The sequence below is a fragment of the Sphaerodactylus townsendi genome, linkage group LG07 (assembly GCF_021028975.2).
Source record: "Sphaerodactylus townsendi isolate TG3544 linkage group LG07, MPM_Stown_v2.3, whole genome shotgun sequence".
NCBI classification, from domain to species: Eukaryota; Metazoa; Chordata; class Lepidosauria; order Squamata; family Sphaerodactylidae; genus Sphaerodactylus; species Sphaerodactylus townsendi.
In genome coordinates, this window is record NC_059431.1 from 97114876 (window position 1) to 97141789 (window position 26914).

Sequence of the window (26914 nt, forward strand, 5' to 3'; positions counted from 1 at the left end):
TCCCTGGTCTGCTTGGAGTGTTGTTGTTGTCATTATTAAGAGGCGTGTTTTTGCTGGTAGAGCTTGAAACTCCAGTGGATGTCAATTGGAATTTTCCAGCTAACTTCCACAGAGCTGAGGATTCAGCCCACTGTGCTGAGACAAGATTCCCCCGTTGCCGTTATGTCAGACTGTAATCAAGCTGTGCTTAGTACATCAATTTTCAAGCATTTGGGTAATCAATCTTCATTAATTTTCCCTCAGAATAGATTGCCATACTTGAGAGAGAGAGAGAGAGAAAGCATGAAGAGGCGTGTGTCTTCTAATCTTGGCCCTCTCATCTACCTGTTTTTGTGGAAATTGGTTTCCGGGCCTATTCACAGGGAAATGTGCACTCGAGTCTTTCAGTCTTCTTTTGAAACATAACAGGTTATCCTTTAATGAGAGTTAAGGGCATTTATCTTGCTCTGCTGTTGGACTTTTAATCTCTTTGAGCCAGGGGTGGTTACAATTATTTTGATGCCACAAGCGGTTATGATGCTTGTCACTGTTATTCCAGAGACCAAGTCAAGTATCAGTGGCACTAACAGTGCCCCCAGGGGTTAGCTCGGACCCAGCCTGGTGGTGGCATGGGCCTGGCGTGGGGGAAGGGGGGCAATATTTAGTGTAAGCTGTTCTAGGGTTGCCATTCCTTAGCTGACAACAGGTGACTGGGGACAGGGAAGACTGAACCAAATGGCATTCCATGATGCCACAATGTTACTTCCAGATGCATAAGAGGGAGAGACGTCACCACATTACAGGATGTTCTAGTTAGGGTTTCCAGGTGCCTGCTACAAGGCAGACAATCTCCTGATGATTCCTGCTGCTATCTGCCACCATTTACCTGTTGGGCAGGTGGAAGCAGACCAGATGACAGGGAGGGAGTGATTGGCATGTGCATGCGATCATGTCACTTCCAGCCAATGTTCCTTGAACAGTGCGCAGGTGGGCGGCCATGCACTCACCATGTCGGTATTGCCCAGATAAAATTTTTGCCACTCATTGAGCCACAACTTGTTCCTAGTGGGGCCCAGTTTGAGGCAACCTGTGGATTCTTTGCCACAGGCAATTCCATTGCCTTTTTTCAGTCCTAACAATTTGCAGAATAATATTGCTGCCTTTATCACATTCCTGTGGCTGAGCATTGGACACTCAAGCTTTGCCTTCTTAAGCGGTTATGAAGCTCCATGAAAATGTGAGCAGAGAATATTTTTATACCAGTATTCACAATGTAAGAATATATGTTTTCGTGTCCTAAGAGTGTGGTCATGGACATGGTGTCTGGGTGTAGTGATTAATGATGTCTGGTTTTTATTCTAGACCAGCCCCTCTTTTTAAAAAGGCTTTTTAAAAAGGGGGAAACAGGTGAGCCTTGTATTGTCAAGGAGGGCTCTCACACATTTGAGGTGTGATCCTTTGCATGTATGCTCAGGAGGAAATCTCATTGGCCCAGACCTAGATAGCGAAACCAGTTGGTGGAAGTCTAGAGTTGCTATGAAGAGGTAGGCAATGGCAAACCACTTCAGAACATCTGTTGTCCTGAAAACCAGCTGTGACTTAGGGGCACTTTCCTCCCCCCCCCATTGAGAAATGTCTCTTAAAAGCTGAATTATTTGTATGTCTTATCTAGATGCTTGCCATGCAGTCATAACTCAATAGAAAAGTCCTTTTAAAATTGTAAATATGTGCTGGATAAGCTGTGTGAAAGGTTGAATGCCATGCAGTAGCTTTGAATTTAAAACATTTTTGCCCAATCGTCATGCTCTATCACTCTCCACAAAACTCTATGGGAACCATACAGTTTTGGAGGCAAGTGCTAGAATGTCCCCTGGAGTGAGGCCAGAGCTTTCTTATTGCACTGGAAGTGATCGCTGCCCCCATTCCCTCCTTTACAAGATCTCCTGCTAGTTGCTAAGAGTGACCTGGCAACCCTAGCTCTAGTGTGTTCTACAACAGGGTGACGTCACTTCCAGTTATGCTCCCCAGTTTCTCCCTCACTGCCCTATCGGTTGGTGGAAGGGGACAGAGTTTGACAGTTGGAAGTTGCCAATGTGGGTAACCATGCCAGCCTAGGTTATGCCCATTGCTGCCACTGGTAGGCAAGAAAAAGAAAAGCCCCACCGGTGCTGCTAGCACCACATGGACTTCATCATTTGGACCCAGCTGATGGTAGGGGTCTGAGGGGAGCGGGAAATGAAGGGTGTATCTGTTGCTTCCTTGCATGCTGCCACTGACAGTGAGTCAGAATCCTCTTTATGTCATCTCAAGTAGGTGCTCAGGTGTCTTGGAAGAGAACCAGCCCTGCTTGCTAACACAGCTGACTTTTTGAAATGAGGTAAAATGGGTTAAGGCAGGGGCTAGCCTGTCGTGCTTGCTAAAATTGTAGAAGCGCAAGTTGAAATATTACAGGTGAAGCACTGAAAAGCACAGTTCAGAATGAGTTCTACCCTGCCCCGAAAGGTTGCGCCTTTGCCCACCAACCACAGACAATGGGCACACCTACACCACAGATTATTATGGCCATCATTTCCCTGTGCCCACTAGGAGTCTCTATTAGACGACATTCCAGAGTCCAGACAAGCAATTCCCAGGATGATGGCCAGGAAATGTAACTGCATCACCACACAGAGAAATAGCTTTTTAATGGGAAATTAAATGGGCCAGTGAACTCTCTAGCCAGTGTACAGTTTTAATCTTAAGAATATCCTTGATAGGGGCTTTTGAAACTTTGGCCTGTGAATTTTGCCTCCTGCCCCCATCCTTTGTCATGCAATCTGAGATTGAACCCTTGATGTTATTTGTGTTACTTAATCTCCCCCACCTTTTTTCCTCTTTCCTCCTCAGGAGAGCACATTTTATCTTTTGCAGCCTGTGCAGGAAGTGAATCGATTATACAACTACTGATTGAAAATGGTGCCGACACCAGAGTGAGAGACTCATTAGGTATGAAATTTTCCAAGGAGGTCTTGCAGGGAATGTGCTTTGGAAGAGAGGGTGGTTCTGTGGATTCCCTGCCCTGTGGTCCTCTGTCTGCTTAACCTGACAGTATCTGGACCGAGGGTCCTTAAGCTTTTTGAGCTGGCAGGCACATTTGGAATTTTGACACAGCATGGGGTGGGGGGCACATCAACAAAATGGCTGCCACAAAATAGGTGCTGCTGGAACAGAGGTGTAGCTATAAGGGGACAGGGGAGCACCATGTACTGGGTGTGTGCCAGTGGGGTCAGAAAATTGCCCTACCCTACCCTGACCCCTTCCCCCCTCACCCCACCTCGCCAGGCCTGTTTTTGGCTGGCAGAAAGCTGTTTTCAGCCAGCAGAAAAAAGTAAGTGGGGGGGGGGCAGGATGGGGGCAGGGCAGGGTGAGGTGCCATTTTCCCCGGACTCCATTTTCTCTCCCTACACCCTGGAGGCTGAGAAAGCCACAAAATGATCACCACAGCTTAATTTCAGTAACACAGTGTAGATATTTGCTATGGTGACAGCTGCTGACAAAGCAACATTTTTAAAATCTGTACAGCCAATCAACTCTCCAATAGTCAATCAGAAGCCTTGCTGGGGATAAGCCCTTCCTGACCCCACCCACTTTCTTAAAATACTTGACGGGTTCCCAAAAAGGGTTGGCAGGAACCATGGTGCTGAAAGGCACCATGGCAGGGATTCCCAAACAAGACATCTTCCTCTGCCTCAGAACTCAATATGTCAGAACTTCTTTGTTGTAGAATGGTCCTCCTGGATCCTAGTGCCTGCCTAGTCCTGCTGCCTCACCTCTTAGAAAGAAAAAACACATTTTGTTCAATGAGCTATAAATGCTCTTGTATCAAAGTACCATGTTCAATAATGCTCAAAATAATGGTTTTGACAAAGGCAGCACAAAAAAATGAATGATAATTCACATATTCATTCGGGACTATATTCTAATGCGGAAGCATACAATTTTCTCAACTGCTGCACCTAACTGACCTAATTAACAACTTTATCTGAGCCGGAGTATAAAAGGTAGGGTTCTAAGCAACACTGGATAATGCTCGGTGTTATCTTGATTTTTCCTGTGGGAGAAACTAAGATCCATTTTCAATACTATCTCATAGAATCACATGATAATGATATTTTAAAGACTGCACTATTTCATGATGCAAGAAACAGGAGGTGGTGATGGCCACTAACCTGGATAGCTTTAAAAAGGGCTTGGACAGATTTATGGAGGAGAAGTCGATCTATAGCTACCAATCTTGATCCTCCTTGATCTGAGATTGCAAATGCCTTAGCAGACCAGGTGCTCAGGAGCAGCAGCAGCAGAAGGCCATTGCTTTCACATCCTGCATGTGAGCTCCCAAAGGCACCTGGTGGGCCATTGCGAGTAGCAGAGTGCTGGACTAGATGGATTCTGGTTTGATCCAGCAGGCTCGTTCTTATGTTCTTATGAGGTGCACAGGTTCATGGGCATTTCATGTTTGAATACTTCCCTGCAAATTTAACAGAGCCCCTTGTCTGTGGGAAATTACCATGGTAGGGATTTATGTAGACTTCTTGTGTCAGGGGTTGCTAGTCAGCGGCAGGAGTCTGCAGCAGGTGTTTGTGGGGGAGGGTGGAAAATGGGGTGCACCATTGCTTCAAATAATTTAACAACCGATTCCAGTGGTGAGAATTCAAATAATTTAACAACTGGCTGTTTACAAGCATCATTTTAACAACCGGTTCTGCCAAAGTGGTGCAAACCTGCTGAATCCTATTACTGGCTAAAAGGTGTTATGTCACTTTTAAGGGGAACCACCCAGTGGTGGGATTCAGCAGGTTCACACCACTTTGGCAGAACCGGTTCAGATAATTAACTATCGGTTAACTATACCAGATGTTAACTGCAACCACCAGAACTGGTTGTTAAATTATTTGAATCCCACCACTGTAACCACCTCTACGGATTGCTAGAAGCTCCACATTTTTTTCGGACTCCTCTCTCAGCAATGGCTGTTAACTGAAACATATTTTGAGAGAAGCTGGAGCAAAGTCCATATGTTACTTATCAATCTCTCCTCTGGATGCAAGAGTGATGCTTGATTTTTCCCTTTGTGCCTCTGCAGGTAATACTGTCCTTCACATTCTGGTTCTCCAGCCCAACAAAGTGTCTTCATGTCAAATGTTCAATCTGTTTCTCTGCTACACAAAGGAAGATGGGGAGCTGGGAGCCCTGGACTCAATTCCCAACAACGAGGGGCTCACTCCATTTAAGCTGGCTGGCGTGGAAGGCAATACTGTGGTGAGTTGGTATAGAGGCACAACTGGCTATCTTTGGAGTTTAATAAGACAGCCTGTAGACGTTTTAGAACAGTAGTCCCAATTGTGGTGTCTGGGGGTATTCTGGCATCTATTTGCTTCCTGAGAATGGAATAGGGGTGATGATTTGGTAAATTCAAATTGCCTTAAGAACCCAAAAAGGGGGAATGCGGGGAATTCACCAATAAAAATCTCAAGGCTACTCAGCAGAGCCGAATAGTCTTAGCGCTGAAAATGCCGAACATGGTTTGTCTTTTTCCTATTGGGAGGAGCAAGAGCTTCAACTGAATGCTGGACTTCAATCCAGCATTCATTTGAAGCTCTCCCCACAAGAGTTTCTCAAGTCTGTGTAGACTTGAGAAATGGCGGCAGGGAATTCAGTTGAAGCTCTCCCCATTGTGGTTTGCCAGGTCTGCGTAGACTTGGGAAGGAGCCATGGGGAACGCAGAGCTTCAGCTGAATGCTGGACTAGTTTAAACTCTTCCCACTGCAATTTCCCAGGTCTACATAAACTTGGGAAACTGCAGCAGGGAGAGCAGAGCTTCAACTGAATGCTAGACAGAAGTCCAAATGAATCTCTCCCTCCCATCCCCGCTACCATTTCCCAGGACTATGTACCCTTGGGAGATGGCGCTGCAGCAGAATAGGGAGCACAGTCATTTTTATTTGGCAATATTCAGGTTCAGGTTTTAGAAACCCAAAAACTTTTGGTAAAAAAACAAATATGCCTGGTGGTTATTAGCCTTATTCATCGTTACCAAAAATTTCCTGGTTTTTGAAACTTAACCCCGAAATTTACCAAATAAAAAAGATTGGGCTCATCTTTAGGACGAGAGGATTCTTGCAGAGAGAACTGAGCTACTCCTGGGCAGGCAGATTACAGCCATGTGCCCTTGACCTGGCCAAAGGCACAGATTTTGTTGTGCATGTGGAGGCTTCTTCCTGTAACCATACAGGAAGCACACTCTTCTGTTTTATAAATCAAAATCAAACAGCATCTCTTATCCAAAGCAGAAAGTCAAGTCCAGCCCTCTGCTGTTTTCTTGGGTGCTTTAGAAGAACCCGGGAGGCATGGCCTGTGCACCCTCAGAGAGGCCCTGGTCAAAGCAGCTTCCTTCACTGAAGGAGGACACGTGGCTTCCAACTTCCAGGGCATCTATTTTGTGGTGGCACTGTGGTCTCTGGCCCACGGCTGAGAACCAGCAGATGATGGGTGTGGAGAGGACTTGTGTTATTGATTGCCTGCCTTTGGATGTAGTCAAATCACTTTTTTTTCTTTTCAATGATCAGATGTTCCAGCACCTAATGCAAAGAAGAAAGCACGTCCAGTGGACCTTTGGGCCTTTGTCGTCCACGTTGTATGACCTCACAGAAATTGATTCATGGGGCGATGATCAGTCTCTCCTGGAGCTTATTGTCACCACTAAAAACAGAGAGGTATTTGGGGAGATTATAGCACGTACCACCACAGTTTTCCAGCGGTCTTCTGGGGGATCCCTAGCTTTTCTTGCAAGCTTACGAAAGTTTCTCCTTGAAGATCAGCACAGGCAGAAAAAATTCCCTGCAAGTTGATGTGTCCTCTTTTTTTTTTAATGTTACCTCACGTGGTCAAGGGAGAATATTACGTGATTTCTAGTTAACACTTGCACTTTTGTTATGATTTTGGAAGTCCAGTCTTGTATTACTACTCATGGACCTCCCCTCCCATGTTCCTGTATTATATGAATGGAGCAACATGTGAATTCTTCAGCTGTGGTTCATGCCAATGTAAACCCTAAAACAAAAATCTGGATTTCTGATCCAGCAATCACACAAAATGGTAGCTGAGTATCTCATATCAAAAGAATCAAACAGGCTGTCCAGTGCATGGGAAGGGGAGCAGTTTCACATGACTGGAGATGGCATAGCCATGCTGCTTCCAAAGAGGAATGTGGAGGTGCAGAAATGAAGGAAAAACCCAAAAACTAAGCCATGTCCCAAAACTCACCATTGTTCATCAGTGGGCTCAGCCTGCATTTTTGCAGGCATCAGTCTTGGCAGCTGAAGGAGGTGTTCCCAGTCTGAAAGCCCTCAGGAAGTCAACTTAAGTTGGCTCGGCCCCTGGGAATGCTCCTGGAATGCCATCTGGACTGGCACTGACACCAGTGGTGGGACTGCAGCCAGTGGTGGGACTGCAACCTTAGTGTGATTATGCACAGTTGGATCATTAAAACTGTAACAATTGAACAGAACTAATGTCAGTTCAAGTGGGGCAACAACGAGAGCCCGTGTATCCTGAAACTACCCATCTCGCAAAAACCTTTCTTCAATTCTTGGAAGATTTTGGGTTCTGGGGCCAATATTGTGGAAAGCTCCTTTGTTCCCTGAAGGTATATAGTATGAAAATCACTGTTCTAGAAATTGTTCTGCTGCTTTGTATTTTTAATGCCCACAACCTACTACTAACATCACTTTAATAATAGTTAACATTTATATGAGGTCATAAAGGTTCAAAGCACTTTTGGGTTAGTGGTGATCTCTATAACTCTTTTTGGAAGTCCAGAATTATTATTCCCATATCACAGATGAAAGAGATAAGTTACTCAATTCCACTCAATTCAGTGAATTCAAAACTGGGATGAGATTTGAACCCATGTTTGCACCTGCATCATCCTGGAGTCTCTAATTTTTATTGACAGCTGGCTTTATACATAATGGATCATGGCTTATCTCTGAGGCATTGCTGCCATTATGAAATCCTTCATTGCAGTAGCAGTAATATAAGCAAAGAATTACATGTGGGTCATGTGGATAGAGATTCACATAGGGTTGCTAGCCTCCAGGTGAGGCCTGGAGATCCCCTGGAATTAAAACTCATCTCCAGACTACAGAGCTCAGTTCCTCGGGAGAAAATGGATGCTTAGAGGCTGGACTCCATGGCACTGTCCCACACTGAGGTTTTTGTCATCCCCAAATCTCCACAAGTTTTCCAACCTGGATTTGGCCACTTGACCCCCATCATCCCCTGCCATTGGCCAAGGGGGACTGGGAACCATAGTATCATGTGATTCTTTCCTGTACTGGTGTCACAGTTTCTAGTAACATCAGAAGTGCTGATGATGGAAGTACTCAAGGGTAATGGGAGCATTACCATTTTTATAACCATCCCACCTTCCATTGTTACCCATCAAGTACCAAAAACAAAGAATCTCAAAGTTATGTATTAGTCCTTTATTTCGGTTCAGAGAGCCAGTATAGTACAGCATGGTGTTCTTAGATATTGCATTGCCTATAAACCAAGGAGCTTGCTGGGAGATGTATTATTGTAGAACAGGAAACAGGAAGTCGAAGAGTGGCGTTCTGGCCTGGGCCTAGGCTGCCTTACTGAATGATGCAGCAGTTGTTGTGCCTGTTTAAGGTTTACAACAAATCTTGTTTGGAGTCTAAATCGTAATCAGTTGCTTGGTACAACATATACGTGTTAGGAGTATCAGACTCGGATCTGGGAGACCTGGGTTCAAATAACCACTCTGCTAGGAAATTCACTGAGTGACCTTGAGCCAATCGCACTCTTAGCCCAGCTCGCTACACAGGATAACTATGAAGCTACCAGGGAAAAGTACATCTGCTGTCTTGAGCTCCTTGGAGTATGTAGGGAGAAAAGTATTAGAGAGAGAAGGCATATTTTGTCTTTTAGCTCTTATCCCAGCTCCATCTTTTGTCTTGATTTTCATATCCTTCAGGGTCATTTGTTTATTTTGTGTTGGGGGGGGGGAGTCTATTTGGGAAGGACTATTTGACCAATAACTTATTTCTGTCCTCTAGGCTCGGCGAATCCTAGACCTGACTCCCATGAATGAGTTGGTAAACCTTAAGTGGAACAAGTATGGAAGGCCGTATTTCTGCATCTTGGCTCTATTCTACGTACTGTACATGATTTGCTTCACAATGTGTTGTGTCTACCGACCTCTGAAACACAGGGGCTATAACAGAACAAGTGAAAGAGACAACATGCTATTTGTTCAGAAACCTTTGCAGGTAAAATCTCATTTGCTGTTCTGCAGAATTATAATTTTGGCTGTTCTGCCTTGTGTACCAGCAAGGCACCACTGTGCACAATCCTTCAATATGCGAGGTTGCTGTTTTGTGTGAACCGGGGCAAATCTGTGTATTTTCCAGCTTCAGAAGACACAATTATAAACCCATGGTGCTTATGTGCACATACTGAAGGTGGAAAGCATGCACATTGTCCTAACTGCACCAAATGGCCACCCCAAGTATTGAGAGAATCATGGGTAGCCCACTGTCCAAGCATGCAAGGGGGGAGCCTCAGAATCATAGTGACTATAAACAATTTTCTGAATCTTGAGATGTGTTGAGTTCCCTAAGACAAATGAGGTAGAAACTATCTGTCATTTTCCATTTCCAGAAACCAAAAAACCAAAACAACAACCCCTTCAAATAGAGTGACAGAACATTATTCATGCAGAGGCATGAGGATTTGTTTCATGTGAAGTTTACTATTTGAAAAGAGGTACAATAACTTAGCAGGATACACAGCAACAACTCAGCTAACAAATCTGAATCCAGTGGAACCTAAAAGGCCAAAACTGCTTCTATTCTACAAACCCACAACATGAGACAGAAATCAGCTATCCTTTGACAATGACCACATGCCCCAGCTAATGAGTCATAGATTTTAGATAGGATCTTCCCACCATTTTTCAAAGTGAAATCCCAATCCGACATATCTCCAGTTCGGATCAGATGGAGCTAGGAAAGAGAGAAGGGTGTTAATTCCTCCATGCTAGCATGTTGTGTCTTATTAAAACTGCTGTACCCTATGCTTCTTAGAAGAGGAGAAAGGCACCCATCTTTTCCCCGCATGTTTTGGTGCTGCAATTATGCAATTTAGCTTTGAAAACACCCTCGAGTCTCTAAGCCCTTTATCCGGCTTAATTTTAAAAGTCGTGGTGGAAAATACAGCTGGAAATGCACTGATCTCTGGCTGTTTCTAAGCACATCCTGCATTTTGAATTGAGTAGGGAATACACCAAAGTGGGTCCACACTTACAATTTACATCTAAACTAGGTGGTATTTCTAACCACACTGGCCATATTTTTTTTTCAGGAATCATATATCACTCCACAGGATGACATCAGATTGGTGGGGGAACTCATCACTGTGATTGGAGCTATAGTGATCTTGGTTCTGGAGGTAAAATCTTTGGTTGATTTTTTGGTTGATTTGGAATGATTCTTGTTTTTCAAAGGGATGAGCCGGTGTGGTGTAGCGCTTGAGAGTGGTAGACTCAATTCCCCACTCCTCCATGTGGAGCCAGAAAACTACATATTGGCTTTGTTCAGATTTTTTGAAAATTTCTGGGTGTAATGAACCTGAACCCCCTAAAATCCCCCCCTTTTTTTTGCCCACCACTGGTTACTTGTTATATAGTTATGCATGCATGGGAGTTGCTTCTGATTTCAAATTTTATCCAGGTCTTTAGCATTCTGGGAGTCAAGATTTCTTAGGATAAATGAACATGATAGTTCTGGGGGAAAGGAGTTGGACCCACATGGATCAATTTCTCTACTCTTTCCTGCCTCTCCTGGCCCCACCCTGAGGGGAAATTCCCATTGTGAACAGAGGAGGCAAGCACAAAATAGTATAAACCTCACTCAGTTTTTTGTCTAACACTCTACCTGTTTGTCACTGCTGCCATTAAAGAGGAAAGAAACAAGGGCAGAAACAATGAACCCAGGGAGAAAAAGTGATGGGACGCAGCTAATTGGTCAGGTAACAGATTGGTCAGGAAAATATTAACTGAATCAGCTCCAGCCCCCTTGTGTCTCTCCCCCCCAAAAGCAAGCCAGACAACTTCTTCTCATGATTGTTCTCTGGTGAGAGATAGCAGCTGCACATATTTATTACAATTACTGCATCAACTATAACGTTGAAAAAAGTTATAGTGGCCTTCATCAACATGCTCGTGAACCACGAGAGACAGTTTAGATCACCCGCGGCAACTGTTTGCTTAGATTTTTGACCTTAAAGATGTATGCAATGGTTATCCAAAAGGTTTACGTCTAAGAAAGATCATTCATTTGATCAATGGATCTCTCTCAGATTCCAGATATCATCAGAGTTGGAGCCACCAAGTACTTTGGACAAACAATTCTTGGAGGACCTTTCCATGTGATCATGTAAGATCATCCTTTCTTGTGAGTGTGGGTGTTTGAATTATCCATACCAGGCTGCCAAGCCCTCAGTGGGGGAGGGTATGCAGCAACTCAGGTTTCTGTTGCTCACCACCGTATGGGCCAGCAGTGGGGGGAAATTTAAAAGCAGCGTTGCTAGCGTGTCATCATAAGAACATAAGAACATAAGAACTAGCCTGCTGGATCAGACCAGAGTCCATCTTTGATCCAGCATTCTGCTGCTACGCCAGAAGTGGCCACCAAGGTTGCCTTTAGAGACTCCATGCAGGATGTGAAAGCAATGGCCTTCTGCTGCTGCTGCTCACTGAGCACCCTGGTCCTGCTAAGGCATTGTTAGCAATCTAGCGAGATCAAGGTCAAGATTGGCTAGCCATAGATTGACTTCTCACTCCATGAAATCTGTCAAAGCCCTTTTTTAAAGCTATCAGGTTAATTAGCCATCACCACCTCCACTGTAGCAGCATATTCCAGACACACCTGTCTACCGCGTTAGCGTGAAGAAGTGTTTCCTTTTTATTAGTCCCTAGATTCTTCCCCAGCGACTTTCAATGAATGCCCTGGTTCTAGTATTGTAGCAGAGAAGAGAAAAGAATTTCTCTCTATCCCACCGGCAGTACTCTACCCATGCGCTTAATTTTATGGGCTTCAATGCGTCATCCTCAGGCGTCCTCCCTCTCCAAACTAAAAGAGTCCCAAGCTGGCTGCAGCCTCTCCCTCATAGGGAAGGTTGTCCAATCCTTCAATCATCCTCGGTGCCCTTCTCTGCACTTTTCTATCTCGCCCGATATCCTTTTTTTTGGGATGTGGCGACCAGGCTGGCTACAATTACTCAAAATTGCTAAGGCGATTGCTTTTGTGTTCTATATAAAGAGGCATGACAATCTTTGCATTTCTCAGATTGCTTTCCTAATTATCCCCAGCATAGGTTGCCTTCTGGTTTTCACGGCTGCCATGCATTGAGTTGACGATTCCCATGGAACTATCAACTAAAGGCCTTTCCTGGTCTGTGACTGATAGCACACTGGCCTGTAAGTCATATGTGAAGTTTGGTTTTTTGCCCCTATATTGCATCACTTTACATTTAAGCTACATTGAACTGCATTTGCAATTTTCTTGCAGCCCACTCACCTAATTTATCAAAGGTCAGGCTTGGAATCGCCCATGGCAATCCTTTGTAGTTCTCACCACCCTACATAATTTAGTATCATCTGCAAAGCTTGGCCACCACACTACCCACCCTACGCTTCCAGGATACGTTTTATGGATAAGTTAAAAGGCTTACTGGTCAAAGACGGATCCTTGGGGGACACCACTCCCTACATCTCTCCATTGTGAGAACTTCCCATTTACACCCACTCTTTGTTTCCTGTTCCTCAACCAGTTTTTAATCCATAGGAGGACTTCCCCTCTTATTCCTTCATTGCTGAGTTTTCTCAACAGTCTCTGGTGAGGAACTTTGTCAAAAGCCTTTTGGAAATCCAAGTAGACAATGTCCACTGGTTCCCCCTTATCCACATGTCTGTTTACACCCTCAAAGAACTCTAGTAAGTTTGTAAGACAGGACTTGCCTCTACAACACCTAGAAGTGACATCAGGTAGCTCTAGGACTCATCAGAAACTCTATGGTTTTCCCTGGCAGTGACATCATCATGCGATACCACTCCCCCACCATGTCTCTGTCCCAACTCTCCTGCTGGTTGTCAGGGTTGGCAACCCTAATCTATATAATTCTGTGATTTGGAAAGGCTGGGGACAGATATGTGATCCTCATTGATCTTTTACAGCATCACATATGCATGTATGATCTTGGTGACCATGGTGATGCGTCTCACCAGTACGACGGGAGAGGTGATTCCCCTGTCCTTTGCTCTGGTGCTCGGCTGGTGCAATGTCATGTATTTCGCACGTGGATTTCAGATGCTGGGGCCCTTCACCATCATGATCCAAAAAGTAAGTGACGAGCTGTCTCTGGAGCAAGTGAGGCTCTATTATCAGTCTCCTCTCCCAGAAGTTCAAATTCTGAACACATGAAATCCACCCCATTATTTCTGCAGCTGTATGCACCTTAGACCATAGAGATCCAAATGGTTATATTATTACCTGCTATTAGCTTACTTGTGCATCTGTCCCATGTTTGGAAATACAGCATAATGCAGATCTGAGTGGTTTGCTTAACTATTTGCCTCCTTAATTCTCCACGTATCTAACGATAATTGTTGCAAGCCAACTGTCAGTTCAAGACAATTATTTTCAACAACAGAGACTTGGCTGTTGTATTGGGACTGTATTCATGATATCTCTGTTCATAATGTTGCTCCTCCTATAAATTTGTGTAAGTCTATTGCCAGTTAAAACCATTTTGAACCCAGTAACCTGCACTGTGCCATTAACTGGCAGTAGGTACAGGGTAAACAAGAAGGTGTCTGTTGTCTCTTTGTGTGTGCAGATGATCTTTGGGGACCTCATGCGCTTCTGCTGGCTAATGGCAGTGGTGATCCTTGGCTTTGCGTCTGGTAAGCAGCACCTTCTAGGCCTTTCTAAATCAGTTCATATTGCAGTGGTTGGCATCTGTTTGTATCTGTATCGTGCAACAGAATGATGTAAAACAATCATGTGTGTCAAGCTGGCAAGACCAAGGACAGCCAGTGACATTGTATAGTTCCATGGTTCAGAAGAACGGGATTCAGATCCCTGTTCGGCTCTGTGTGTGTCTCAATCTCAGTTTCTCATGCATTAATATAGGTAATATGTATTGTGAGAGGTGGAACAGTACGGTATAGGCCACTCTTGTCCGATCTTGGAAGCTAAGCAGGGTTGGTACTTGGAAGGCAAACTGCCAAGGAAGGTTTTGCAGATGAAGGCAATGGCAAAACACCTCTGCTACTCACTTGCCTTGGAAGCCCCTTGCTGGGGTCACCATAAGTCAGCTGTGACTTGACTGCATTTTACATGCTCAATATATATATTGAACAGTAGTTGGTTAAAGGAGAGCTGTGAGGCTCCCAATCCCAGTAGCCTGCATGTCTCCCTGGCAGTTCTAAGCATAGTGCTAAGCCTTTCCATCTTTCCTCACCTTTTGCCATACGAAATGTATGATTCATACTGCACGCAGAAGATGGGGGGGTTGTGCAACTTGAATAGAAAACCAAAGCAATTTGCACTAGAATGGCTAGCAAAGGACCGAATAACTTAACAATTTACTGATTCAGCAACGTGAACTGCATCTACAAAGGGGCTATAGAATCATAGAATCATATAGAATCATATCATCCACATCCCCCCCCCCTACTGGTGTCTGAGCAGAAAGCCAACGCAGCCCCACTGCAACCCAGACTTCCAGGTTCTGCTGTGGTGGGGCTGTGGGACAGGTGGCCGCTGGCACGTCTGCACCCTCCACCTGGGGAGGGCAAACATGCCGGTGCAAGGCCACGCTGCTCCCATAAGCCCTTCCCACCCCCCTTTGGATGGGGCTGACAGTTACTCTGTTCTGGGTAGAAAGATGTGCCCACATGTGACAGTAAGACCTGCCATAGTACCCAAACCGGGAGAAAATCTTGTAGGTGTCCTGGATGCCCCTTTACACAGCTGTGTACACCTGTCAGTATTAATGTGGGAAATTGCTTTCTCCCGCCAGCTTTTTATATCATCTTCCAAACACAAGATCCGGATGAACTGGGGCACTTCTACAGCTACCCCATGGCACTCTTCAGCACATTTGAGCTCTTCCTCACCATCATTGATGGTCCAGCCAACTACGAAGTGGATCTTCCCTTCATGTATGGGATCACCTACTCTGCCTTCGCGGTCATTGCTACCCTCCTGATGCTCAACCTGCTGATCGCCATGATGGGTGACACACACTGGCGTGTGGCCCATGAACGGGATGAACTTTGGAGAGCTCAGGTGAGCTCAGTTCACAACTAAGTCCACAACTAAATCCAGCCTCTTAACCTCAGCTTCCGTATAATTTGTGACAGCTCAAACGGAGCCCTTTTTTCGACTCTTCAATTGGCTTTTCTTAACATGTTGTATCATACTATAATCCTTTAGTGATGTCAGCTAATTTTTATCTGTTGGCACTGCATGAGAGAGGGACTAGTCCAGGGGTGTCCAACTCTGGCACTTCAGATGTTCATGGACTACAATTCCCAGCAGGGGCTAATGGGAATTGTAGTTCATGAACATCTGAAACACCAGAGTTGGACACCCTGGGCTAGAACCTCTGATTCTCTTATCAGCCATCGATCTAATCCATTCTGGTCCCTGACTCAGAGAATCATGCCAGCAAGGTTTATGTATGGGATTCATACCAGTTAACCAGGAAGGTTGACAAAAGGCCTAATAACAGAATGAATACAGATTACTTGTGAAAATTATAACAAACTTTAATATATCACAAGTTGTATTTTGCTCACATTTTGCTTCCTGAATGTGAACATACACGCCATGGAACTATGATTTACTCTGACCTTGCTTATTTGGATCATGAATAACAACATTCTAAACGTTTTTTATTCCAATAATGAAGAAGGCATTCCAATAGTAAAGGAATTATTCAGTTAATGAACTATCCATGTTTCTTTTGTGTGTTTAAAAACTTTGATTAGAAATGTATTTGATCATTTTGTATTTTGAATATTTAACTTTTTGGTGTGTATATTAACAATTTGTACCACTGAGGAAGACCCTGTGGCTGAAACATGTTTGGGTTTTATTAAATTTTAAAACTATTTGTGATGTATTAAAGTTTTGGATAATTCAGCATATGTAACCCATGGGTATTCATTTTGTTATCAGGCCTTTTACCATCCTTCCTGGTTAACTGGTTTTTATTCATTTTTATTTATTAGTTTTGTGTAATCTCCCCTCTCTATACAGGCTCCGGGTGATTTTCTAGGTTGGTATTTCTTCTTCCCCTTTCTGTTTGGGATTCATACTAAGCCTCTCTCTGTCCCCAACTCTTCCTTATTCCTGCTCCACTTCTGTAATTTTCCATGTAGAAGCATAGACTGTGACTTCATCTTCGAAGCATCTGAAGAAGCAAGATCCAACCCTCAAAAAATAATACGGGGGGGGGGGGGATGCTGTTAGCCTTTAAGGTTCCCTTGGACTTTTATGTAACTTTAGACAATTATTGGCTAGATCATGCAGCAACATGAGGGGAAGCATAAGACCATTATATCCAGTGGCTGACATCTCTGCCCCATCCCAACCAAATAGAAGGAGCTGGCAGGAAATGGCCTCTGCAAATGTGATAGCATGTCCTGAACCTGTGACTACTCATGAGGCACTGTGAGAAAACTGGTCTCAAGCAAGGAAATGAAAGTTAGGTGAGGATCGCCAAGTAGGAAAAGGGAAAGAGGAAGTAGGGGTGGCTTGATATCTGGAAGGTGACGACCAAAGAAGAACACTGCAGCTTGACCCTAATTAAAAGGAAGATTTACAGAGGAGTTGATGTTTAGTGGGTGCTTACCATCCTCCTTCCTATGAGGTTCAGGGAACTGTTACTAGAACTAGCCTGTACCCCCCCCCTCCACCATCCCTTTCAAATTTGCCAGACTAAGCTGAAACTCCTTCATCTCTTCATTCAGCCATCATTGCCCTACTCTAGTAGTTTTATGTTTGAGAACAGAGCAGTTTGTTTTTACCAGTCCCTTCTCTGCTGGTGTTCATGTTGGATATTCATTGAATATTCATATAATACTTTTCCAGTGTAAAAATAGAATCTCTTTTCATCCTAAATTGTTCTCAAGAATCAGTGTAGATGAGTCCGAATATTCGGTAATGCATGGCATGGGAAGATCATCCACTCTCCCCCCCATTTTCTTCTTGTTATTCCTCATCTGACTTATTTTAGGGGATTTTTTTTTCAGATTTCTCTTTATAACGCATGGGACTTTTAAGGCTAAAATGTCATGTCCTGTCGCTTTAGTTTTTCTCTGTCTCAAAATTTCACATCACCATTACGCTTCTTCAAACGGAATTATTGTTCTGTGATTGCGGCTTTCACAACTGGCCAAATGCTAGAACGCAAGCTTCCACAATGCCTCTGGCCACGATCGGGGATCTGTGGGAAGGAATATGGTTTGGGTGACCGATGGTACCTCAGGTAGGTCTGGCACATCAAATTAGTAATGGTTGAAGATCTTCTATGTCAAAAAAGGATTGTATGTGACAAACAGGCATCATCTGTGCGGGAGTAAATCAGAATATATTTGCTTATTACCCAGTATTTGAAATATGCTTGTGTGTGGAGGCAAGGCGAAAGATGGGCTAAGAGAGACTGTGCCTGTGCAGGGGTACAGAAACGAGCAGGGAATGATGCAGAGATAGTATCATTCAGCAATCAATTGAGCTTCTAGTGTGGAAAAGCATGATGACCTCACGTCTCCCGCAGTGCACCAAGGATCACTCTACCATACCTTTTTTAGTATTTTTATGGAACTGCAGCTCTTGGTACCATTTTGATAAAATAAATCCACCTTCTTTATTCTAGGAAGGTTTCAAGTGCACCTATTTACCACTGCAGGCACATATTTGGCTGAGGGCAAAAGAATCCCCTTACTGTTTGCTTCCTTTCAGAGCTACCACTGGATGCACTATAATCTCACTGCTTCTAAGAGGAAGAAGTCAATTGTTTTTAATGAAATGGTACCAAACACCTGAAGGTAGTAGTGTTGTCAGTCCTGGCTTGGCAGTGAGTGGGAGCCCAGTGTGTGGAAGGTGAGGAGAAGGGGATGGCTATCAGCAATGATGTGACACCATTTCTGAGAAAATAAGGAAGTGACATCATACCTCTCTAGGAACACTCTGTGGTGAAATCATAGAGCAGTGATGGCGAACCTTTTCGAGACCAAGTGCCCAAATTACAACCCAAGACCTACTTATTTATCACAAAGTGCCAACACAGCAATTTAACCTGAAAACTGAGGTTTTCGTTTAGAAAAACCAGTTGGCTCTGATATGTGCATTACTCGGAAGTAAGCTTGGTGGTAGTCGGTGACTTTGCTTTGAAGCAACCGTGCAACTCTTCCAAAGGGTGAATCACGACCCTAGGGGGGTTTACACAGAAGCAAGCCCCATTGTTAGCAACCGAGCTTACTGCCAAGTAAAGGATCGTGCTTTAGTTCTTCGCATGAAAATCAGTGGGGTTTAACAGCACTTAACAGGGTTACATACACAGCTTCCCCAAAACTAGGTCTTAGGTTTAATGCTAATAATTGAGCCCAATGGCCCAGGCCAGCCTAGATGGGGGGGGGGTGGCGACTCTGTTTGCTCGAGCCCACAGAGAGGGCTGAGTGCCACCTTTGGCACCCATGCCATAGGTTCGCCACCACTGTCATAGAGTGTTTATGATTACTAAAGAGGACTGATGTTAATTCCAGTTTCCCTGGAAGTGATGCCCCACCAGCAGCAATTTTTTTTCTTTCATCCACCAGCCAGGTACATAATCTATCACAAGAACCGCTTAGATATTAGGAGTTGATTGTAGGAAAGACTGATATTTCATCAGTTCTCGCCAGCACGCCAATTGGCCATGCTGGCAGGGGCTGATGGGAACTTTCAGGTTCATAACATGCCAAAGGTCACACCACTGGTGTAGGAGGACTCTTTAATTAGATGCTATGGATCATCATCTCCCCGCCAGCCTACGGCCAATTGGCCATGCTGGCAGGGGCTGATGGGAATTGTAGTCCATAACATCTGGAGTGCCAAAGGTTCGCCACCACTGGGTTAGGAGCATCAAATTGTGGGAGTGCTTATTGAGTACTGCAGTAGAGAGATTCTTAAAAGTGACATCTTCAGAAAATAATGTCGGAGCCATCCGAATTCTCAAGCCACCTGGGATTTTACTATGTGTTATGTAATCATCAAGAGTAACTGCGTGCAAGTGATAAGGTGTAATTTTTTTTAGCAGTATGGCTGTGGACCAGTCTCTACCTGAGTCTCCTAGAGAGTCATGTTTATCTGAGATGCTTTTCAAAACTCTATTTTTATCCTCTTCACTGTAGGCAAGCATACTTGATGTAGCTGACGTCCCACGCTGTGAATCCACCATGACTAATAAATGGGGAGATTCAAATGAATAATCTATCACAAGAACAATGGCTTACTGATTTCTATCTATCTAGACAAATGAGCAAATCAAAACCTGTCCAATTCCCTGAAAATAGGGTGAATTTGTGTCAAATACTAAATATAAGACCACGGGAAACTGCTCTAGAACTAGTATGACGCTCTAGTGACCCCTGACAATTTCCTGTGAGTGAACAAACGCCAGGCAATAGCTTGTGCAGGCAATAGCTATATTGATTCAATACAAAACCAACCAAAGTATGCTTATTTCAAAACAACAAAAATCAGGAGTGTCATATCATATGCATTACAAATCATTCCTCTGTAATAAAAAACAACTCAATCCAAAGTAAAATAGATAAAACAAAATACTTTAGAGCAGTGTTTCCCAAATGGGGGGTCATGACCCGGCACCGGGTCATGAAAGCAAAATGCTGAGTCACCTAATGTCCGGGGCTGAGGCTGACCGCCCCACCTCCATCCTTGCTCAGAGGGAGACGGACCAGCTGGGACTATACAGCAGCTTCGGGGCTCCTCCCTGGCCAACTGACCACCCAGAAAGGGGCCGGGGACAGAGCCACAGCTCACAGCAGATGCTGGTACCACGAGGAAGGTGGGGATGGAAGCAGCACCCTGGGGAGCCTCCCTGATGCTACTGCATGCAAATGAGGCCCGGTGCAGGCCTGGGCTCGCCCCTGACGAGCCAGGACAGGCAGACACGTGTCGGGGTGACGTTCAAAGTTGTTTTATTTTACTAATACATAGGCCATCAAAATTTTTAGTGGATGACGGAGAGGTATTAAAATAACCGTGCCATGGTAAAAAAAAAAGTTTGGGAAACACTGCTTTAGAGAAATTTCTTAGTAGATGCTAACGATATCAAAGCTATTCTAACAATGCTTTTCATATGTGCTCATTCTTGAGTAGAGTTTCCCATAGTCTTATGTTTAGTCTGTTTGTATTTGACCCATTCACCCTATTTTGAGGGAACTGCACAGGTTTTAGTTGATGATTATTTCACCGTCATAGATTAGAGGTCGGGAACCTCGCGTGCTCAGGATGTTCAGGGACTACAATCTCCCATCAGTTCTCACCAGCATACGGGCTGACTAATTGGCCATGCTGACAGAGGCTGATGGGAATTGTAGTTCCTGAACATCTGGAGAGCCGCAGGTTCCCTACCCCTGGTCTAGACAGACAGAACTCAGTTAGCCACTGGATGGGAAATTGTTCTTGTGATAGATTATTTATTTGCATTTCCTCATTTATTAGTCATAGTTCTATTCCGCACAGCATAATTATACCAGGTTACATTCGGTATTTTCAAATCTAGGTCTATTTTACCCCGGTTTCTTTCTTTGCATGGTTGCCTGTTTCCATGATGGATTCCCAGTAGGTACACGGCAAATAGTCCCCTGGTGCAGAAAGGCAAGAAGTAGAGTGGGAACATTTTTAGGAAATGTTTAACTACCATCCCAAATCCCATTTTTTGCACGGAAATTTGGTATAGCATTAGGGGTAGCCTTGCTTACAACCAGTGGTGGAATTCAAATAATTTAACAACTGATTGTTTACAAGCACCATTTTAACAACCGGTTTCTGCCAAAGTGGTGCAAACCTGCTGAATCACACCACTGCTTACAACCCCTCATGCTGTGTTACCACTGCAGGCATTCAGACCCTGTGTTAGGACTAACGAGAAGGTAAATTGTGTCATGTTCTAGGGTAGCGCTGTTCTTTTCTTCTTGGTCTCACACAGTTCAGTTCCAACATGATCTACCAATGTCCCTCTGAAAGTAATTGAATCCTTTAGATGAGAGTTAATAATTATATGGAGAGAAATTCACACACATGCACTGTTGAATGTGTCCTGTGTGTTCTGTCGTGGTGCTGAGCTCCCTAATCTACTGTTCATGCACATGAGATATAGTCTTCCTTTCTGTGCACGTTTAAACATGATGGATTTGCTAACAGGCTACCCTGGGACTCAGCCAAACTTGAGGCTGCTACGATCCCTGCAGCTCTTTCCAAAACAATTAAACATCAATCCCTTTTTGCATGGCAGGTAGAAAATGCAGGGTTTTTATCATTAAGCTTCATCTCTGAAAATGCTTCAAGATATTTTGTTCCAGCTTTCCAAAACAGCCAGCATTCAGTAATTCTCACAACTAGTTTGGAAAATTTCATGAGGAATGGAGGCAGATAAATCTGGGGAGAAAGAATTACATGTACCGTATATATTTGTGTATAAGCCGACCCGTGTATAAGCCGAGGCACCTAATTTTACTGCCCAAACCTGGGAAAACTTATTGACTCGGGTATAAGCCGAGGGTGGGAAGCCGGGAGGCCGAGGGAGCTCCTTCTTTGGGCAGTGACTCCCCCTGATATCACTACCTAAAGAAGGAGCTCCTCTACTCGCCAGGGGTCTTTGTCAAACTAAAGTTTCCATAGGCAGAGGAGCTTTATTTGGGCAGTGACATCAGGGGGAATCACTGCCCAAAGAAGGAGCCCTTTGCTCTGTTTGGCTAGCTGCTTGTCAGCCCTTGACGGGCAGGCAGAGGGAGCTTTTGCCTGGGCAGTGACATCAGGGGAAATCAGCTGTGTCTCAAGAAGGAGCTCCCTCTGCTCGCTGGCTGAAGCTGGCTTTGTCAGTCCATGCCGGGCAGGCAGAGGGATTTTATTTAGGCAGTGACATCAGGGGAATCACTGCCCAAAGCAGCGAGCCCTCTGCTCCGCTGGCTAGTTGGGCTTTGTCAAATCTCCAGCCGCAGGCAGAGGGAGTTTTTATTTGGGCAGTGACATCAGGGGGGAATCACTGCCCAAAAGAAGGAGCCCCCCTCTGCACTGCTGGCTAGCTGGGCTTTGTCAGCTTCCAGTCGCGCAGGCAGAGGGGAGTTTTTATTGGGCAGACATCAGGGGAATCACTGGCCCAAAGAAGGAGTCCCTCTCGCTCAAGCGGTATTGGCTAGCTGGGCTTTGTCAAACCTGAGCCTCGGCAGGCAGAGGGAAGCTTTTATTTGGGGCAGTGACATCAGGGGGAATCACCGCCCCAAAGAAGGAGCTACCCTCTGCCTCAAGCTGAAGAAGCTGGCTAGTTGGGTCAACCGAGTCGCAGGCAGAGGGAGTTTTGATTTGGGCAGTGGCATCAGGAATCAGTTCAAAGAAGGCTAGAGCCCTCTGCTCGCTGGCTAGTTTGGCTTTTGTCAATTCCAGCCGGACAGGAGGAGGGAGTTTTATTTCCAGCAGCACATCAGGGGAACCACTCACCAAAGAAGGAGCTCTTCCTCTGTTTTGCTGCCGCTGGGCTTTGTCAAATCCCAGTCGGGCAGGCAGAGGGAGCGCTATTTGGGCAGTGACATCAGGGGGAATCACTGCCCGAAGAAGGAGTCTCCTTCGTCTGCTCGTCGGGCCAGTTGGGTTTATCAAATCTCCAGCTCGGGTGAAGGAGGGAGTTTTGCCATTTGGGCAGCACATCAGGTAACGCCACTGCCCAAAGAAGGAGCTCCCTCTGCCTGCTGGCTAGCTGGGCTTTGTCAAACCCAGCCGGCAGGCAGAGGGAGCTTTTTATTTGGGCAGTGACATCAGGGGGAATCACTGCCCAAAGAAGGAGCCCTTCACCACTGGCTAGCTTGGCTTTGTCAAACTAGCAGTTAGTAGAGAGGGAGTTATTTCCAAGCAGCGACACTGTGGGGAATCACCCAAAGAAGGAGCCTCCCTCGTCTGTCGGCTAGCCGGTCTTGTCAAACCCAAAGCCGCAGAGGGAGTTTCTCCTTATTTGGGCAAAAGACTCCCCCCTGATGTCACTGCCCAAAGAAGCCGAGCCCTCTGCCCCCCCCAGATTTGACGAAGCCCAGCCAGTCAGGGTGCCTCGGGGTTCCCCCTTCACCCTGGATGAGGGCAGCAACAAGCGGCTTCCTGGGGGCAGGGAGATTGTCCCGGCCCCGCCCCCAGCCTCCTTGTGATGAATAGAAAATGGTGACTTGCGTTTAAGCCAAGGGAATTTTTCTTTCAGTTTCTTTAAAAGCAGGGCTAGGAAAACTCAGCTTTATATCGCGCAGTATATATGGTAACTACTGGACTATATAATGACCCGTACATTGTAGCCCCAAATGAAAGCACTATTGAACACCTATTCAAGCTACTTTAAAACAGTTCCCCGTAAAAGTCACTTTGGAGGAACAGGAAGCTCCCTTGCTGAGTTTAATTATTATAATTATTATAAATACTACAGGAGCAAGCTGTTTTCGCAATGGCCTGTAGAGCTTTAAAGACTGCAACAAATACTCTGTCCATGGATTTAATGAAGTAGACTCTAATTCATTAAAACTTCTGCCCCGAGTAAAAATGGTTGGAGTATCACAAGGCTCCTTTCTGTTTTCATTTTGTTTCTCTTTGGTTGTAGAAAGCCATGGAATTTGAGAATCACCATTCATGTAATATGCAGCTGCAACAGCAGCAATTCTGGGTTTGGCTACAACCAGTCCGGGGGCCTTGATAGATGTTGCTGTAATTTTTTTTGCAGATTTCTCGTGCTACAGCTGTAGAGATTAGGATGTACAGATCAAATCTGAGTAGATAGCGTCATTGTGGGTTTGAGCAAACAGTTTACCGCTGTACATCAAAAAGAGGTACATCAAAATGATGGAAAGAGGAAATTGCCCCTGGCTGATCATGTGGTATTATTTTGATAGTTGAAACCTCCATAAGGTTCTTATCCCCTCCTCTCCCAAATATTTTTGATTCTGGGCCTAGCCAGAAATTAGGAAGGGTTGTACCTCAGTGGGAGAAGGTTCTGGTTTCAATCCCTGGCATTTCCTGTTGGAGGGATGTGAAAGACCTTTAGCCAGAGGTGTAGCAAGGGGGGAAAGTGCCTAGTGCACTGGTGCGTCCTCCGCCCCCACTCCGGAACGCTCCTGGAACACCCCTGGAACGCCCTCACCACACCCCCACAGGTGCACATGCTTGGTGCATCACACACACCCCTCCCCGCCCCCTTGGAGCTACATCTCTGCTTCTAGTTGAGACCTCAGATGATGTGAAAGACCTCAAGCTGAGACCCTGGAGTGATGCTGCCAATCTTGAGTAGATAAGCCTGTCCATGATGGACCAGATATACCATATATAAACTCGTGTATAAACTGACTCCTGTATAAGCTGAGGCATCTAATTTTTACTTACCAAAACCCAGGTTAACATATTTACTCACTTATAAGTTGAGTGGGAAGCCGGGAGGCAGAGGGAGCTCCTTATTTGGTCAGTGACTCCCCCTGATGTCATTGCCCAAATAAGGAGCTCCCTCCACTTCCCGGCTGGGTTTGAGGAAGCCCAGGCAATCAGGAGGTGGAGGGAGCTTTTTATTTGGGCAATGACATCAGGGGGAGTCACTACCCAAATAAGGAGCTCCCTCCACCTCCCGGCAGGTTGGGCCCGGAGGTAAAGGGAGCTTTTTATTTGGGCAATGACATCAGGGGGAGTCACTGCCCAAATAAGGAGCTCCCTCTGCCTCCCCGGGTTTGAGGAAGCCCAGCCAGCCAGGGTTCCCCTTCACTTCTCCCGGAGTAGAGGCAGGGACAAGCAGCTTAGCAGCCACAGAGAGGCTGTCCGGCAACACTCTCAGCCCCAGCAGAGGCTTCGAAGAGCCGGTTGGTAAGTTGAGGGACTCTGTGAGGTTTTCTCAGAGGGGGCATTTTTCAGCCTTAAAACAGGGCTGAAAAACTCAGCTTATACCCGAGTATATACGGTAAGTCATCTTCATGTGTGAGTGCTGGTTTAGAGGCCACCACTGTACCAGATTTTATCTTATAAGCTTACACTTAAATTTTTGAGAAGTTGTAAGGTGACAAGTAGCCATCTTCATTTTAAGAAACAATGAGGCTCCTTTCTGACATGATTTGGGAAAGAGAAAGGCTGGGTTGAAACAGCTTCCTTGACTGCTTTCTTTCACTTTTTACCTGCAGAGTCGAACGTCGCTGTGAACTCCGGCAGCAGAAGGTAAAAGCGTTTGAACCCCACCGAAGGGATGGATTTGAGAAGTACTTGATCTGCAAGAAGGCTGCACCCCTAGATAATGGCGGACTGTTTTACTCAAAGAAGCAGGGGCCCTTCAACACTCCTTCAGACACGCCCTGTTCATCACGGAGGAGCTCCGCTTGCGGCTGGGACATCTTGCGCCGCAGTGCGCTGGGGCAAGGGTATATTAATTATGGCATGGAGGAGGAAGAAATCTACCACGTCTGAGCTATCAGCCCAGGGATTTCCTTATGGCTTCACCGTGGATGATGGAGGGGTGCATCCACTGTTCATATAGGCACCAGTGACTGCTTGGCGCGCTCAATGGCTATGAGCAACACTCCAAAAAGCCTTCTGTTCCTAGAAGCAAAAGCAAGCTTGGCGATCCTGAAGCAGTAGCAGAACTTCAGCAGATGGTCTCCATCACAGCATCCCCTAGAGGACAGAGACTCTTTCCCAGAGCCTTCCATAAGTGTGTGTAGATTTTGGTTTTAGTGGTAGCCTAAAATGGGTCAACTTTTGCCGGTTATAGTGGATAGTGGCACTTCTCTTTTTAAAGAGCCAGCGTGGTGTAGTGGTTAAGAGTGGTGAACTCTAATCTGGAGAACTGGGTTTGATTCCCCACCCCTCCACATGAGCTGAGGACTCTTGGCTGGTGAACTGCATTTGTTTCCTTGCTCCTACTCATGAGGACCTTGGGCTCGTCACAGTTCTCTCAGGACTCTCTCAGCCCCACCTACCTCACAAGGTGTCTGCTGTGGGGAGAGGAAGGGAAAGGTGTTTGTAAGCTGCTTTGGGAAGGAGGGGAAGGAATTTGTAAGTGGGGTATAAATCCAAACTCATGTTCTTCTTCCAAGCTCTATACCTAGGCCATTTGTCTATTTTATGAGCTAATAACTTCCCTAATTCTGTAAAAATAAATAAATAAATAAAAACAGAAAGGGAAAGGGAAAGTGGCATGGTATATAGCTTATTCTTATCCTATGTCAGATATTAAGCACTTAATTGGGAGATGACCAAGGCAGACTCTTCAGAGGAAGGCAATGGCCAACTACCTCTGCTTCACTCTTGCCTTGAAAGACTCCTGCTGGCGTTGCTGTAAGTTTGCTGCAACTTGGTGGCACTGATTTACATTACATAAGCAGGAAGAAGTTGCCAGTAATTGTATGGTCCAGTTGAATGCTCTGGGGTACATTTCAACATTTCTTAACTACTAGATCTTCAGATGTTACTGGAGCAGTGCTCCCTCTCACCCAGCCCGTCATTCTGCTGGGTGTTTTTCTTTTCTTTTCTTTGGCATAGACCAGGGGTCTGCAACCTGCAGCTCTCCAGATGTC

At 45.2% G+C, this 26914-nt stretch overlaps 1 protein-coding gene across 1 annotated transcript in view; it reads left to right on the forward strand.

The window, feature by feature from the left end:
* TRPV6 (transient receptor potential cation channel subfamily V member 6) overlaps positions 1–26207 on the forward strand; it is a 78810-nt gene extending 52603 nt beyond the window's left edge. Inside the window, exons 5-15 of the mRNA XM_048504571.1 lie at positions 2866–2964; positions 5102–5277; positions 6585–6731; positions 9099–9311; positions 10405–10491; positions 11401–11477; positions 13277–13442; positions 13939–14005; positions 15127–15395; positions 17489–17601; positions 25526–26207. Of these exons, the coding sequence (XP_048360528.1) occupies positions 2866–2964; positions 5102–5277; positions 6585–6731; positions 9099–9311; positions 10405–10491; positions 11401–11477; positions 13277–13442; positions 13939–14005; positions 15127–15395; positions 17489–17601; positions 25526–25805 (1694 nt within the window). The 3' untranslated portion in view covers positions 25806–26207. The remainder of the gene's footprint in view (positions 1–2865; positions 2965–5101; positions 5278–6584; positions 6732–9098; positions 9312–10404; positions 10492–11400; positions 11478–13276; positions 13443–13938; positions 14006–15126; positions 15396–17488; positions 17602–25525) is intronic.
* The last annotated feature ends 707 nt before the right edge of the window (positions 26208–26914 follow it).